Source organism: Anabrus simplex, chromosome 13, assembly GCF_040414725.1.
Source record: "Anabrus simplex isolate iqAnaSimp1 chromosome 13, ASM4041472v1, whole genome shotgun sequence".
Lineage (NCBI taxonomy): Eukaryota > Metazoa > Arthropoda > Insecta > Orthoptera > Tettigoniidae > Anabrus > Anabrus simplex.
This window is the reverse complement of record NC_090277.1, coordinates 41181681-41198687: the sequence shown is the minus strand read 5'-3', so window position 1 is coordinate 41198687 and position 17007 is coordinate 41181681. Positions and strand designations below refer to the sequence as shown.

General features: G+C 38.0%; 1 protein-coding gene across 1 annotated transcript in view; it reads right to left on the bottom strand.

Annotated features, from left to right (window-relative positions):
* The window catches only part of klar (klarsicht), a 1195270-nt gene that overhangs the window by 655468 nt on the left and 522795 nt on the right, over positions 1 to 17007 (bottom strand). Inside the window, exon 9 of the mRNA XM_067157231.2 lies at positions 4373 to 4509. Coding sequence (XP_067013332.2) covers positions 4373 to 4509 — 137 coding nt within the window. The remainder of the gene's footprint in view (positions 1 to 4372; positions 4510 to 17007) is intronic.

Sequence of the window (17007 nt, the reverse complement as noted above, 5' to 3'; positions counted from 1 at the left end):
AAAATGCTGAAATGGCGGGATTTAAAAACAAATGTTTGAAGTTCACAAAAGAAATAAGCTAAAATTGAGAGAAATAATAGAATAATCGGGAGAGCGGAAAAACAGTAGACTTCCTCATCTGGCATAGACTGGTGGCAGACTTCTTTGCAGAGGGTATAGGAACGCTGGTCTACTGTGAAACCCTAAGTTGTCTCCAGAGAGTGATACAAAACAAACTAAGAGGTATTCTCTCATCTGGCATGTTTCTGATCCATGACAGTGCACAACTGCATAGTGCCAATGTGACAAAAGAACTTCTCCAAAAGTTCAAGTGGAAAGTCTTTGACCACTCACCTTACAGTCCTGACCTAGCATCCAGTGACTGTCACCTCTTTTGAGAAATGAAGGCGTTGTTAGGTGGACAATGCTTCGCTACCAACGAAGAGCTTCAAGACGCTGTAAGGACCTACCTGAGCTCACTGGTGGCAGACTTCTTTGCAGAGGGTATAGGAGGGTATAGGAAATGCCTCAACCTACATGGTGACTATGTAGAAAATAAGCAAGAATGTACAAATCTTTTGATAATAAAATCATCTTGTTATCTCAATACATCTACCTATTATTTATGGCCTATCAGAACTTGAAAAGAGAAAAAAAAAAGAAAAATTAAATTATTGTACAATAAATTTGACAGAAAATTTTACCATGAGCAACAGGCATTATGCTCATATTGACAAGAAAAATGACAGAAAATGGATGGATAGCGTTCAAGACAGCACGAACCTGCCCAGGCTTATCATAGGATGGTACACGACAGAGCCTTATGGAAGAAGAAAAAGCGTTTCACAGCAACCCCGTGTACTGGGATTAATTGGAATCTTAGACATGATATGATGGGCTTTTGGGCTCATGACATGTCAAGAAATCAAGGTGAAACTCTTCACATTTTGCAGAGAACTCTGCTCTGCGTCTTCAGAAGAAAATCTAGACTGTTCATTAGGAAGATTTCTACAATACTGAGGGTTTGAATTTAAGAATGCTTGGAGCTGTAGTGGTGCGCTCATTCGTCGCCAGATGGCTCACTGCATGCTGGCACAGTGCTGGTATTCCAAGCGGGAGATATCGACAATATTGAACTCCAATTAAGATGTTCTATCACACTGTATGCATGACGAGTAACAGAGAGGTCGTCAGACGAATCAGGGAAGAAGCTTCTTCTTTTGCTACCACTTTTTCCCACACCTGTGGGGTCGTGGGTGCTAACTGTGTACCGCATGTGGATTTGGCCCTGTTTTACGAACGGATGTCCTTCCTGACGCAAACCCTCTATGGAGGGATGTAATCACTATTGCGTGTTTCTGTGGTGGTCGGTAGTGTGGTATATTGTCTGAATATGATGAGGACAGTGTTGGGACGGACAGGCCTATATACCCAGTCTCCGAGCCAGAAGAATTAATCAGAAGCGATTAAAATCCCCGACCCGGCCGGGAATCGAACCCGGGACCCTCTGAACCGAAGGCCAGTACCTGACCACTCAGCCAACGAGTCGGACATAAAAAACATTCCCGTACAAACCAAGTTTTACTGTAACTCCTGAGCTAGTTTTGGAAAAACTCTCAAACTTTTACTGATTACCACTGCATCAAAAAGTAAGTTCTACAAAAAACAAGTTGCACCAACCTATAGGGGGCTTCGATATGAATGTGAAACAATAAATAAATTTAGATATTTTTTAAACATTACCATGAAGAAATTCTTTGTAAAGTCAGATCTCAGTCTCCAACTATGAACCCAAATGATCCACCACTATTCTTCTACATGAATGTGAAAGCTGGATTAATCGGGTACAAATGAAGCAGAAGAAATAAATAAATAGAATTTTTTTTAATGCAAGGAAAGACACCAGGATAGAAAAGAACAGAGCTTAAGAGTGGAAAGAAAGTGTGCGGAGAAAACCAGAGGATGATAATGAAACGAGACAGTGTAGTGGGCGGAACTTGTATTGCTGGCTGACGGTGATATTATTTTGGTGTTCCTTGATGAGAGTCCCAAGAGAATTTTGTACAACCCAGGGTGTAATAGTGGGGACAATTTGTCCTTGCTTTTACCTAAACTGTGAGTAATTTTAGCGACGGTGCCAAACACTATTTTTATATTGTGCTTGCAGAGGATTTTGCTTACTATTCAGACTATTGTTGAAAATACCAACAAATATATGATCACAAATATGCAATTACTAGGGTTTGGATGTGCAATAAATGTCATATATCTTTCACATCTTCCGTTTTGGCTATTTGTTGGAATTAAGCATGAATTGGACATTTCTGAGCATATTTAGAATTATTTTATAGGGCGTACTAATGCATATTTTTAGGTGTTTTATTTATTTGGTCACATTTTGGTTTAATTTTGCATGGAGAAATTAATTTTACTTTGAATACGATGCCTGATGTTGTTTGTGCAGACGTGTTGGTGGCTTTCTGACGAAACTTGAAAATCGGCCCTCAAAGCTGAATAGTTCATGCATAATGTACGACATTGGAGTAAACTTCCTTTAGAGTAAGACTTGCAGTGCGAGTATTTACATTCACTGGAATGTTGCTCATGTTAAAAGACATGGAAATACCAAACTATCCTAGCACTTTTCGCTAGTGACCCCTTCAGGAAGCACCTAAATTACCCTTCTACGCTCATCCTTCTTAAATATTTCAACAGAGATTATTTCCAAGGCTTCATAGTTACAGTAACAGTAAAAAAAGGAAATGGGGTACGGCTTTTAGTGCCGGGAGTGTCCGCGGTCAAGTTTGGCTCGCCAGTTACAGGTCTTTTGATTTAACACCCACAGGCAACCTGCGCACTGTGATGAGAATGAAATGATGATGAAGTCGACACATACGCCCAGCCCCCGTGCCAGCAAAATTAACCAATGATGGTTAAAATTCCCGACCCTGCTGGGAATCGAACCCGGGACCCCTGTGACCAAAGGCCAGCACGCTAACCATTTAGCCATGGAGCCGGACACAGTAACAGTGATAGAGCTGAACAGAAGGGTACAAGCGGGAAATATATTCTACCAGAGTGTAAGGAACGTGGTGTGGAACAGACAAGTTCCTATGAAATGTAAAGAGATAAGGTACAAGATGTACTATATCCCTATATTAAGATATGCATCAGAGACTTCGACACTGACAGCAAGAGGCGAGAGTAAAATTCAGGCTAGAAAGATGAAGTTCCTGAGGAATATGATATGGAAGACAAGGAGAGAAAGAGTAAGAAATGTTGAGGTCAGAAAAGAGATAGGGGTAGAAAAACTGAATGATAGAATGGAGAAGAATAAATTGAGATGGTTTGGACATGTTATGAGGATGGAGGAGGGAAGGATAGCAAAACAAACGAGTTCGAGGCTAAGATAGAAGGAAAGAGGACAAGAGGGAGGCCCAGAGCAAGAGGAATGGACTCTGTCAAGAACAGTGAAAGAGAAAGAAGACTGGACTGGAATACAATTACTCAAGAGGAGTGGTGGAAAGAGAGGCAGCAATGGAGAAGTGCCATCAACACCCCAACCAGGTAGGAGCTGGACAAGAGGAAATGAAAATGATGATGATGATGATGATGATGATGAGACCTGATATAATGATACCTAAAGAAAGTGTAGAGAACGTGTTACGAAAATGCATCGAAGAGTTCGAGGTGGAACGCTTCTCTACAGAAGCGTAAGTCCTGTTCTGCAAAGTGTACGAAGTTAAAGTAACTGCTACAAAGCGCTTTAATGTCCAGCAACGTACTGACACTGCTAAATACAAAAATAGATTAATAGAGAGTTAGAGATGCGCATTTTTCCCTTTTCATATTTAGATCAATTAAATATTTTGTGCCCAAGGCGATAACAAGTACCATTTTAATTGGTTTGCAGGAGCAGTAGTATTTTCTCCATCACCACTGTAAGTCTGATATATTAATTAAAAATATATTCAGTACTGACCACAGATAAATGACCGATAATGACTTTATGATATACACTAGTAAGAGTGCATAATGAATTTTATACTTAATATAAAAGAGTTAATGGCAGGAATCATTCACTGGAAGTACAATGTGTGGTCATGATTAGCTAATTTTGGGAGCATATTTGGGCAATCTTTAGATCTTAAACACCAGCTCCCTGGCGATTACTTACACCAAGAAATGATGTGCTCACTCCATCAGTACAAACACAAACTGAATGCTCTTCACAACAGTCTTTTGAAACACAAATCAGCACAAGAAACACAATGAATGGTAGACAGCAAATTTGCTGATAAAAAATTTAACAACTGTCTATGTTTAACACAGCAACCAATAAATAAAAAAATTCACACACAAAAAGTGAAATCTGATATTATGACGCACTTACCTTTTGTTCGCTGATCTTCTCCTCCAACTCCTGCAGTCCCCAGGGCCTGTTCTTGCGGAGGTCGTGCGCCAGCGGCTTGAGTCGCCTATCCATCTCGTGTAGCCACTTGCGTAGGCAGCGAGTCTCATGCTCCGCATCTAGCAACATCATCAAAGGATAAATAAACTAATTACAACCCAAATAAATTACAGCAAACCTCACTAATTTTCATACACATGATGCAAAGAGCGTTACAATGAAACTGGACAAACTTCAATAGTTTGTAATAACTCTCTCTGTCTCGGAAGGATTGGAGAATATTAATTAGGTCCGCAACAAAAATAACCAGAACAGTTTGATAAAGGGCAAAACAGACTGGGTACACAAAATGTAAAAATTGTGCAAATAATGTACAACAACTGTGTTAGCAGACTCCAGTTAGAAAGAGTGAGTGGTTTAAAAATGCAACTGGTTGAAATTGTAAAGGAGGCAAAAGAAGCATAAGGAAATAGGGAGATGAAATTATTACTATTATTTGCAAATGATATTGAGGTCTGGGGAATGAACAGCAAAGAAGTACATGAACAACTTGATGTACTGAATGAGAAAATTCAATCAATCAATCAATCAATCAATCAATCAATCAATCAATCAATCAATCAATCACTACTGATCTGCATTTAGGGCAAATCTGTTGTTTTCCTAGCCTTTTCTTAAATGATTGCAAAGAAATTGGAAATTTATTGAACATCTCCTTTGGTAAGTTATTCCAATCCCTCACTCCTCTTCCTATAAACGAATATTTGCCCCAATTTGTCCTCTTGAATTCCAACTTTACCTTCATATTGTTATCTTTCCTACTTTTAAAGACACCATCCAAACTTATTCGTCTACTGATGTCCTCCCACGCCATCTCTCCACTGACAGCTCGGAACATACCACTTACAAGTAACTATTCTCTTTTTGGTTCCGTATTGAAGATGACGTATCTTGAATATTATTACAATATTTTTTTTTAAGTCCACCTGTTCAATACAATACAATATAAACCACTATTTCATATGGTTAAAATTTTATACATAATACATAAAAGTCAATGGTACATGTTTCACCCTCCTTTACAGACATCATCAGCCATATCAATCTTAAAAATAATACATATGGAGTCTTTCTAATCTTATGAATTATGAATAATGATTTTGTAAAACATTATACAATAACATCTAAAATAACGATAATGCACCAAAGTGTGTTTAAAAAAAAATTAACAGTTTTGATGATTAAAACGTGGTTAAACATGAATATTTGACAGTTTAAAACTAAAATCGATCCTTTTGTTATATATCATTAAGACTGTGACGGCCTTGAGTGTAAACACAATCAAAGGGGGATGTTTCTTCAATTCCCATAGTATGAATCCAAGATGGTAAAATCACTGTCAGTTATTTAAAACAGAAGTGTGAACGTAATAAACATGTCAAAATGTGTATACGGTTGATATATCTGAAAGTAGAAAAGAAAATGGAACTTTTATTGGAGGCGTTGCTAATGATAACGTATGTCAAAGCTAGCGGATGTCATTGTATTGAACAGGTAGACTTAAAAAAATATTGTAATAATATTCGAGACATACATACCACTTAGTCGAGCAGCTCGAGAAAATTGAAAAGTCTGATATGAAAATTTAGCGCAGAGGAAAGCAAGACCAGGGTGATAACAAGAGGAGAAAGACAATGTGAAAATTGGTGGTCAAAGCCTTGAAACTGTTGACACTTTCAAATACCTGGGGAGTGAATTAATGCAGAATACAAGGCTGGACATGGAGATTAGAAAGAGGGTGCAACAGGGAAATGCATTCTACCAGAGCGTAAGAAACATTGTCTGGAATAAGGAAGTGTAAAGAGATAATGTAGAAAATGTGTTATGCACCCATATTGACTTATGCAGCTGAGGCCTGGACAATGACAAGTAGAGAGGAAATAGAATTCAGGCCAGTTGAAATGAAATGCCTACGAAGTACGACAGAACAGACAAAGAAAGACGGACTGAGAAATGAAGATGTGAGAAAGGAGGTCAGAATGGAAAACCTAAATGAGAGAATTGATAGGAGTAAACTACGATGGTTTGGACATGTAAAGAGGATGGAGGAGAAAAGAATACCAAAACAGATGATGGCGATGAAGTTCAAGGGAGACCTAAAAAAAAAAAGAGGATCCAATAAAGAGGAGTGCAAGAAGGAACCTGGACTGGGACAAAATGGTGGAAGGAGAGAGGAAGGTGGAGAAATGCCATGAACGGCCCGACCTGGCAGGAGCTCAATAAGAAGAAAGGAGGAGGATGATGGTAAAAAAACCTGGTTTCACTTGCATGGCAAATATACTCTGTCTATTTAAGCTACTGAACGGTGATGTAATGATATTATGAACTCTTCAGCATGTAACTCAGTGCAGTATTTGTTAGCTATAAAATTTCTCTTCACAGAGAAAAACAACTTCCACTTGAACAGAATGTTGACGGATAACACTGCAATTTAGTGCCTGACACTCAAATGTTTTGAGTTGCAATCAGCTTTTCTACATAGAGAAAGTTTTATTCTATTGCGATGTTAATGAGAGGGTATATAAATCACCACTGGTAAGCCTACAATTAGAATATGGAATACTTGGTATAAAAAACTGTAAGGTCTCTTGTCCACGACACGAATGTTCGCTGGAATGGTAATTCCGCTTGCCGGTCAGTAAACCGTGTGGCCTTGTCCACAAAGGCGTCAGGCTTGCAGTGTTCCAGCTTCCACTCACCTCCAGTCAAGTCAGCACTATAGTTTGGATGTATACACGCTTATCACACTATACTACTTTTACAAAAAAGAAACAGTGGTGACCTAGAAGGTATTGGGTGCATCCTGTGTTGCATACCTATATTGTTTCTCTCCTTATCCCCCAGTTTTTCGAAATCTTCTTTCAGGTGTGAGCAAACTTCCTTCCAAGCTTGAAAATTTAGTCGCCTGTTTTTGTACTTATCAGCTATCCTGTCCCAAAGCAATGGCCTTTCCTCAACAAGCATAATTAATAGATTACTGTCAATATTTACGTCTGCACTCATTATAATCAAAAGGATATCACAGATACAGCATGGAACTTGCACTCGATCTCACTGCCAAGTAATCACTGGCGGCGAGTTCGCTGGCTCGTGGACATGTCCTCATGCTATTGCACATCGCACTGATAATACATATACCGTCCAGCTGCTGTCTCCACAGTGGGAATCTGGTTCTGCAACCAGCAGTCAAATTGGTAAATTTTCCTTGAGGGATAGTGGACAAACTCCCATTTGTAACAATGTTTCAGTGTCAGTCCGGTGAATCTGCTGGACTGGCGGACACGAAATATTAATGTCGTGGACACGAGGCCTAAAAGATTCAAAGGATAGTAACACGATTTGTTCTGGGTGATTTATGACAAAAAGCAGTGCTAGGAAAATGTTGCTAAGGTTGGTCTGGGAAGATATGCAAGGAAGGAGACGAGCTGCTTAACTGAGTTAGCTGGAAAATTTGTAATGTCCAATAACGGACCATTTATATTGGTATGACCAGAATGTTTCAAGCAGTCAGTGTAGAGATGGCTTGGAATGACGTTAGTAGAGGAATAAGCTTCTAGAAAATAATTTAAGAACAGGCCAGGTAAAGGACTGATGATGTTATTTGTTTTACGTCCCACTAACTACTTTTTAAGATCTTCGGAGACGCCGAGGTGCTGGAATTTAGTCCCGCAGGAGTTCTTTAACATGCCAGTAAATCTACCGACATGGGGCTGTCGTATTTGAGCACCTTCAAATACCACCGGACTGAGCCAGGATCAAACCTGCCAAGTTGGGGTTAGAAGGCCAGCGCCTCAACGGTCTGAGCCACTCAGCCCGGCCGGTAAAGGACTAACATGGAATCTGCCACCTGGGCGACAGCCCTAAATGCATATCAGTGGTGACTGAGTGATTGGATTGCTCGATACTATATGATCTTCATTTTGATTGCCTTTCATTCTATTTTGTTTGAGATTAATTCTAAGGTAAGTCAATTTCTACTCCCTGATGCATTCTTGCTTTTACCTGCTTTCTAGAGAAGAGTATCAAAATATGTTGGATTATATCTTCCTTTCTCCTTTAGGAGAAGTTCAGAAATGTAATCATGAATGATAATATGCATACTAAGAGGTAAGATGATTTACCTGCAGTAAGACTGTAACAATTTGCTGACTGTGCATTTGTATGTTATCTACCGATGATAATGCAAATATCTAGGATTATATCTTCCTTTTTCTCATGTCCGACTACATTCAGTGGCTGAAATGTGATTTCTTCTTTCATAAGGATCTGTTGTGTAGCATATCACCAGAAGTCCAGGCAGGTTCATGCTGTCAATCCATTGACTGTCCTTTTCCTGGCAATGTTAGCATAATTCTGTATGCTGGGAAATTCTGGAGGCGATTAACACACGATAAAGATCACCGCAGCTTACTTCCTGGTATTTAATCAATTGCGCAGAGTCATGGCTTTGACAGGAAAGCGTGGTTCAATGAGTGAGGATGTTTTAGAGGGACAATGAAGCTATTCTGAACACAGGCTGTTGGACACAGGACATGCATGACTGAGCTGTAGGTTGACGCAAGTCAGGTTAACTTGCATGTATAACTGAAAACAATTCTTCTCCGAAGACCATAAAAGTAGTTAGTGGGACGTAAAGCAAATATTCAAACGAAAACAATTCTTTATGTGTTACAGGTTAGGCTATGTTTTCGACAACCGCTGATGTATTCAATCATTCAGGAACCTTCTGATTACACTCAAGGGAAGTTAATTAAGGTTACATTATGTTTATAACTGTAAATAACCATCTATGTTTCCCAAGTTGCTCAGAAAAACCCCTAGTTGGGTGTGGGTGAATGTAAGTAAGCTCTAGAATCTTCATGTGCTATGGACATGTATACCATATTTACGCGAATAATACCCACACTTTTTTTAAAATTTGGAGCACGAAATTGGGGTGCAGGTTTTATTTGCATCAATGTTGGCTAATTTGTTTTTTCAAAATCAGCCTTCCTAAAGTTAGGGTGCGGGGATTATTCGCGTAAATACAGTAATATTCTAGGTGTTTGCAGATATCTTTAGGTTATGTGCCACTGTGACAAACATGTTTCAAGACAATTTTAGAACAGAAACTTGTCTGTCTGTCTGTCTGTCTGTCTGTCTGTCTGTCTGTCTGTCTGTCTGTCTGTTAGGTCATCAGCCCAGAGGCTGGTTGGATCCTCAAACAGCACCACCAACGGTTATGCAGTTATAAGGAAACCCCAAAAACCAATGGCAGCACCAAAATGAGGCATACCAGGCAAGATGAGGAGTGAGGTAGTTTGCCATTGCTTTCCTCACTGGGTCAGAAAGTACTATTGCAGCACGACTGACCCTATGAGCAGCACCTTTCATACACTCGGATGCACTAGTCGTGCTCTGAATGTCATTACTCAGCACTACGCATACCCCAGCAACTTCCATATTGTCACAGCCATGGCTGTTGACTGGGACTTCGGTGGAAGCTACACTTTACTCTGGCCTGTGCCAAGAGATGGATGCATAAGTACTGTATCCATCAAGAAATGACAGCAGGCAGAACAGGGACATATGAAGGAAATTCTGATGTTATTATACAGGGTGTACCAGAACGATACCGACAAAACAATAAGGGATGCCATTCGTATTATATTAAGAACGATGGTTCAATCGAGTTAGTGGAGAAAAATTTTCATTCCTTACTTCTGGACATGCAATTCAAATCGACGAACTTGCCGTATTTGCCATGCCAGAGCACAAGCCGCTGATGTGCTTCAGGGAAGAGAAGGGGCGGGAGGTAAAGTGGGGTGTATGATGAAGACAGAGATAATGCTCCACACGTATGCATAAGTTTCCTCGTTCGACTCGCACAGGACTGTGCTCGTCTCTTGCAGGCAATATCCGTAACTGCACACACAGTAATTAAGACACACTTGTCAGTCAAGGAATGCACCAGATCCTTCCTTCTCTCATCTGTTGATCGCAGTAACGTGCTTTATTATTTAACCTTTTGACGAGTGCACACGGCATATACCACGCAATAATGCCGTCCGCATCCGAGCACACATTTGACCAGTAAACAACCTCCGGGGAGTAAGACATTTTTTCTTTAAAATTTACAATAAATTCATTTATTACAAGTTTGAGAGACTATGAGACACATTAAAAGACATTTTGGATCAAAAAAAGTGTCATTTGAAAACTTTTTCAATATATATCACTTTCACTAATATCTTAATTTAGTTCATCTATAATATCAACACTTGTGTCTAGAAACTTGATTTTTACAAAAGAAGAAAATCACAGTTATATTTACAAAAACCAAAAATATTTATAGCTACAAAGAACACAAACAACTATCCACCTCGGTGGCAATCGTAACACTGCTCTAACCTGTAGGCTAACGGTGTGCCAAACTCTTACACTGTAGGGAGTATACACATTTCCGTCAGAGACCACCGCCATACAGAATTAGGATTTGTACAGCGACGCTATTCGATGAACTGACATAGTTACAAAAAAAAAGCCACCAGACGTCATGTTACATCAGTAAGCAATTAAATTTTTACTACTAGCCTGAAATGACAAACGCTGTGCTCACTCTACCGACTGTCCTTAGGTGCACTCGTCAACAGGTTAATATGCTCAAAGATGCAACGCTGCTGCCCCATGATTGTGTATTCCTTCACTCACAACATTGTAAATGGAATGAAATACTGAACAAAGGAAACAATATGCCCAGTGGTTTGATTACAGTAGATGTTGACTATGCCTCTCCTACTACGATGCACAGTTCAAAACAGTGTAGTAGTGACCTTTGGACTTTGTTCAAGATTGTGGTGTGTCATGAACAACCTAGAAAACTGCCTGTGCTCTTGGTACAAGTTCATCCTCGTATTAGCAAACAAGGGCCCTTTACTGAACATAATGGAAAATTACTACATACACCTAGACCAATACTTTAATGCCAGTCACAATCTCAATGAAATCTCAGAGAAACCCAACATACTCTTCGATCTATTTATCACTTTCCTCAGAAACAATAATGCAGCCAACCTAAACTCAATCCTAAATTTAATCAAAGGTACTTTTCCAAGACAATTACACTTTCTCCCGCACCCTTCAGCCCCACCTTAAGCCCTCTTCCTAAGCCATATTTCATTTCAATACAAGAACTTACTGATTTCCATGATTATAATTTTTACAACACCCCATTTATACTTTATTCTTTGTTAAAAACCTCTTAGTATGTATATTCCTTGAATTATTAACTATTACCATAACATCTCATTTCAATTGTTATTCTTTAAAATAATATTGTCTTAGGATTTCGCCACAAATGATCTTTGCTCCAATACGGCTGATGATGACCCCTAGATGGGTCGAAACTAGTACCGTATAATTTTGTAATTTTGTGAATATATTGTATTGAAAAGGTGGAAACATTTACGTTATTATTATTATTATTACTTATATATTGTTCGCATAGTAGTCAATTCGTGCAGAATAAACTATACACTCCCTACTAGGGCTGGGAAGCAAACATTACCTCTGTTTCCCACTTCCCTTCCATTCCATTCCCTCCTCTGGCATAACAAGTACGGTGAGTTTGTCCATTTGGATTGCTTGCCAATCAGTAACAAAGTAAAATAATTTTCCTGAAAAGAAAAATTTTCTCCGCTAATCCGATTGCACCATCCTTGTTAAAATAACACTGATTTTTTGTCGGTATAGTTCTGATACATCATATAGAATCTTCCAGGTTATCTTGTAATAATACTATGTGGTAAGAAAGCAGACATGTCTCAAATAATCGCCAGTATATAATTATATGAAGAGTGTTGAGAGAAGCAGAATATAGTTGTACAGAGATGTAAACGAGTTGGTGCTGTTATCGTAGTCCGCTGTTTTCATACCACAAGGTCATGGATCAGCAGTCAGCTGTTATGAAATTGTGTCGTTGATAATGCTACAACACATCAATCGTGGTGTGGAGACAGTCGGTGTTGATGTAGTGATCTACAGTAGATCAGTCGTACCATACTGATACTATTTCGCAGACCAATTGTAAATTATTGTATACAAGGTCGAAATTGGTTATAAATAGAGCCCTGGATGGATGTGGATATCCGCAGAGTTAGTGTCTTGGCGGATACAAACTGCATGCCAGTGCGGACAATTCTGCTGATAATTCCTAAATACTTAAGTTTATTGATTTTCACTCAGGTATACTCTTATTTGTGCTTGCGATTAGGCGGCCCTTGATAGTGGTATGGGAGAATGGTGATATATAAAGAGCCTTGAGACCATAAAGCCGTAAATTTGACCTGAACCTACCTGACTCCTGCCTGGAATTAATGAAAGGAAGGAACAAAGGTCAATACGTCGGTAGTTGTCGCAAGAGAAAATCTCTCATAAACCTGCGACTGTAAGGGTTGTGGTGTCAGGCCTATTGCATTATGTTAACAGATTTATCAGTTTCAATACCTTGGGTGTAATATACTGTAGTTAAATATTTACAATATCCGTGGATAAAAACTTGCGGATGCGGATAACTTTTTTTTTTTTTTTTTTTTACAAAAACAATATAAATATAAGTCACCACCTTATCAATACAAAATTTATTCACATTCAGCTAGTAAATATGGTCAAGACCGGTTTCCCTAGGGAATCATCTTCAGTTGACATGCATAAAAGATATATTTTACAAAAACATCACATATAATGATTAAAACTTAAATTAAGTCCAACTGATCATAAAGGTTGGTATGTATGTCTTGGTACATTTGAGCTATTGTATGTGTCAATCCTAAGTTTCCCAGCATACAGTGTCAAGGTAAGTAGTTAACTAATATACATCATCCATGAAATTACATGCTATTTTTCATGTTATCACTATCTAATTTGGGTTGTACAATGTGGAATGAGATATACATACATTTGTGTAAATTAATAGTAGTAAGTTCAGTAATATACATTAAAAATTGGTTCTTAAATTACATTAATTGATTATTGATCAGTCATATGAAAATGTAGAATTATTGGTTTGGACACTTGTGATTAAAATATTAGTATGCAATACCTTGTTGGCATATATCTTAAATACTAAAGTATCAGTTTATAAAGCCTATTATTCTTATTTTATGTCTTGGAATAGGGTTGAACTTTCAGAAAACTAATTGTTTTGTTGAGCATAGGCATTGAATAATCTTGTTAAATTGGACACATTACTAAAACAGTGGTATATATATACCTTGTTAAAAATACATTGCATTAACATTATTAATGTTGTTGTTTGAGTCATAAGTCCATAGACTGGTTTGATGCAGCCCTCCATGCCACCCTATCCTGTGCTAACCTTTTCATTTCTACGTAACTATTGCATCCTACATCTGCTCTAATCTGCTTGTCATATTCATATCTTGGTCTACCCCTACCGTTCTTACCCCCTACACTTCCTTCAAAAACCAACTGAACAAGTCCTGGGTGTCTTAAGATGTGTCCTATCATTCTATCTCTTCTTCTCATCAAATTTAGCCAAATCGATCTCCTCTCACCAATTCGATTCAGTATCTCTTCATTCGTGATTCGATCTATCCACTTCACCTTCAGCATTCTTCTGTAACACCACATTTCAAAAGCTTCTATTCTCTTTCTTTCTGAGCCAGTTATCGTCCATGTTTCACTTCCATACAATGCCACGCTCCACACAAAAGTCTTCAAAAACATCTTTCTAATTCCGATATCAATGTTTGAAGTGAGCAAATTTCTTTTCTTAAGAAAGCTCTTCCTTTCTTGTGCTAGTCTGCATTTTATGTCCTCCTTACTTCTGCCATCGTTAGTTATTTTACTACCCAAGTAACAATATTCATCTACTTCCTTTAAGACTTCATTTCCTAATCTAATATTTCCTGCATCACCTGCCTTCGTTCGACTGCACTCCATTACTTTTGTTTTGGACTTATTTATTTTCATCTTGTACTCCTTACCCAAGACTTCATCCATACCATTCAGCAACTTCTCGAGATCTTCTGCAGTCTCAGATAAAATAACAATATCATCAGCAAATCTCAAGGTTTTGATTTCCTCTCCTTGGACTGTGATTCCCTTTCCAAATTTCTCTTTGATTTCCTTTACTGCCTGTTCTATGTAAACATTGAAAAGGAGCCTGCAGCCTTGCTTCACTCCTTTCTGGATTGCTGCTTCTTTTTCAAAGCCCTTGATTCTTATCACTGCAGACTGATTTTTATACAGATTGTAGATAATTCTTCGTTCTCGGTATCTGATCCCTATCATCTTCAGAATCATTTCTTCTTCTTCTTCTTCTTCTTGCGTTCCGGCCTTCTAAGGACCACGTTACAATTTCAATTGTTCCTCCTTAGTTGTTCTTTCCTTTTCTTCCAGTATTCTTTCATTGTTTCACTGTGTTTCTTTTTCCTGTCTTCAGTCCACTTTGTGCCTGTTTTCTTTTCCTTCCTCCCTTGGAATCCTTCCATTTGTAAGACTTTCTTCCTAAAAATCTTTCTTTCCAATAATTCTTCTTCTCGTATGTTGTTCCTTTCCAGGTCTTTCTTGACTTCTTGAATCCAGGTGGTAGTTGATTTCTTTTCCCAAAGGTACTTGAAGATTCGTTTAGTTAGTCTATTGTCATCCATTCTGTAAATGTGTCCAAGAAATAGCAATCTCCTTTTTCTTATTGTTTCTGATATGTTTTCTACGTTCTGGTAAATTTCATTGTTACTTCTTAATTTCCAAAACTCTGCAATTCTTGGAGGACCTAATATTTTCCTTATAATTCTTCTTTCTAATATTTCTAATTTATCAAGCTTGTAGTTCAGTGCTAGACATTCGCTGGCATAAAGGCATTCTGGTTTCACTACTGTGTTGTAGTGCTTTATTTTAAGTTTCCTTCAGAATCATTATTAATATGTGGTGCTATATATACATTGTTTAGGGTAAAATGGGGTTAACGAAGTTTTCACAACAGTATTTGATTAGTTATGATGTTCCGATATAATGGGTCCATAAAAATATATAACTATATACATAATTGCGGTTAGATAAGTATTTGTATAATCTGCTTCAATTTAGGTAATATTTGGTTGTAATGTCTGGCGATATTTTGGGCAGCTACTGTTGTTAGAGCTATTAAGAGTCTTGAATATTATTGATGGAGCATGTTCTTCTTTTCGTGTGCCGTAATATGTTGAGTTGGTGACATTTGTAAGAACGCGTTGAATGTTATGCATCCTGGTAGGGTGCACGTTGATTTTATCATAGAAGCATATATGTTGTGAAAACAAAGTATGTTAGGTGTTGGAACCGTGCACTCTGTGTAGCTGCCTGTAGTTGCCTTATAAACAACAGTGCGGATAACCATTCGCTGATGCTGATATTATTTTGTATATACACACAGGGCTCTAAACGTGATGACCCCAAAGGTACCACCAATCAATTGTTATTATAACCGATAGTCGCACAAACCGGGTTTTTTGTTGTTACTAAAAAATGTCATATCTGCAAGTTTTAGGCTGGACACATACATGGTTAATTAACAGAATTAAGTGAAAACTTCAAAAAACACGTAAGTTAATTAAGTAGTGTATTTAAAGTAAAGTATTTATGGAGTGGGACTGTGAGGAATTTCATTATTTGGGACATTATTTATTCTTTGCAGTTTAAAGCATATAAGTGAAGATTCTTCAATATCTTTGTACTCAGCTGATCTGGTTCGCTTGATTCTTAAATAATTTTCTTCGAAAAATGACTATTTTCTGTCAGTGCTTCCAAATTGTAGATATCACTTGGTGTGATACACCAAATTCCTTCGCAACGCTATAATTTGTTTCCCCATTTTCTAATCACCATAAATGTGTGACTTTTTTCAATATTAAACCCTTTCCTTTTCTTCTAAGACATCTTCACAGCGACGCTTGCCTTGACTATTTAACACACAGATTAATTTGAAATCTACAATAATAAGCGTTACATTGTTGCTCGCAACCCCCAAATACGTATGAAATAAAAATCAACATGGGAGGTTATAACCAATACATTTGTGCAAAAATGTGATCAAAATATGTCGTTTTATATGATATGTTGCAATAAGAGACGCTGCATTAAGTGATTTTTTTAAATACATTGTTTATATATTATTCAGACAGGACCGTTAGATTTCGCTGTTATATCCAATACGTAATTAAAAGTGATGTCGCAATAAACGGTTTCAACTGTATTTCAAGAGTAATTATATTGTAGGTATATATAAGTGTAGTCAGTGATAGTAGTGGTATTATTACCATACTTCTCTGAATCCAAGACATTTTTTTTCTCAGAATTTGATGTGAAAAATCAACGGTTGTCTTGCATTCGCAACCTAACAATAATGAACACCACTGGCTACCACAGTAACTGCTCTCCGTCACCCACCCCCTCGCGTGCGTATAAAACTCGACCATGATATAGATGTTGATTCCCATAAGAAACCTGAAATATTTCTCCCGAATGAGTAAATTCAATGTCAAGTGTGTTTATTACACATCACTAGCCGCGGCTGCCAG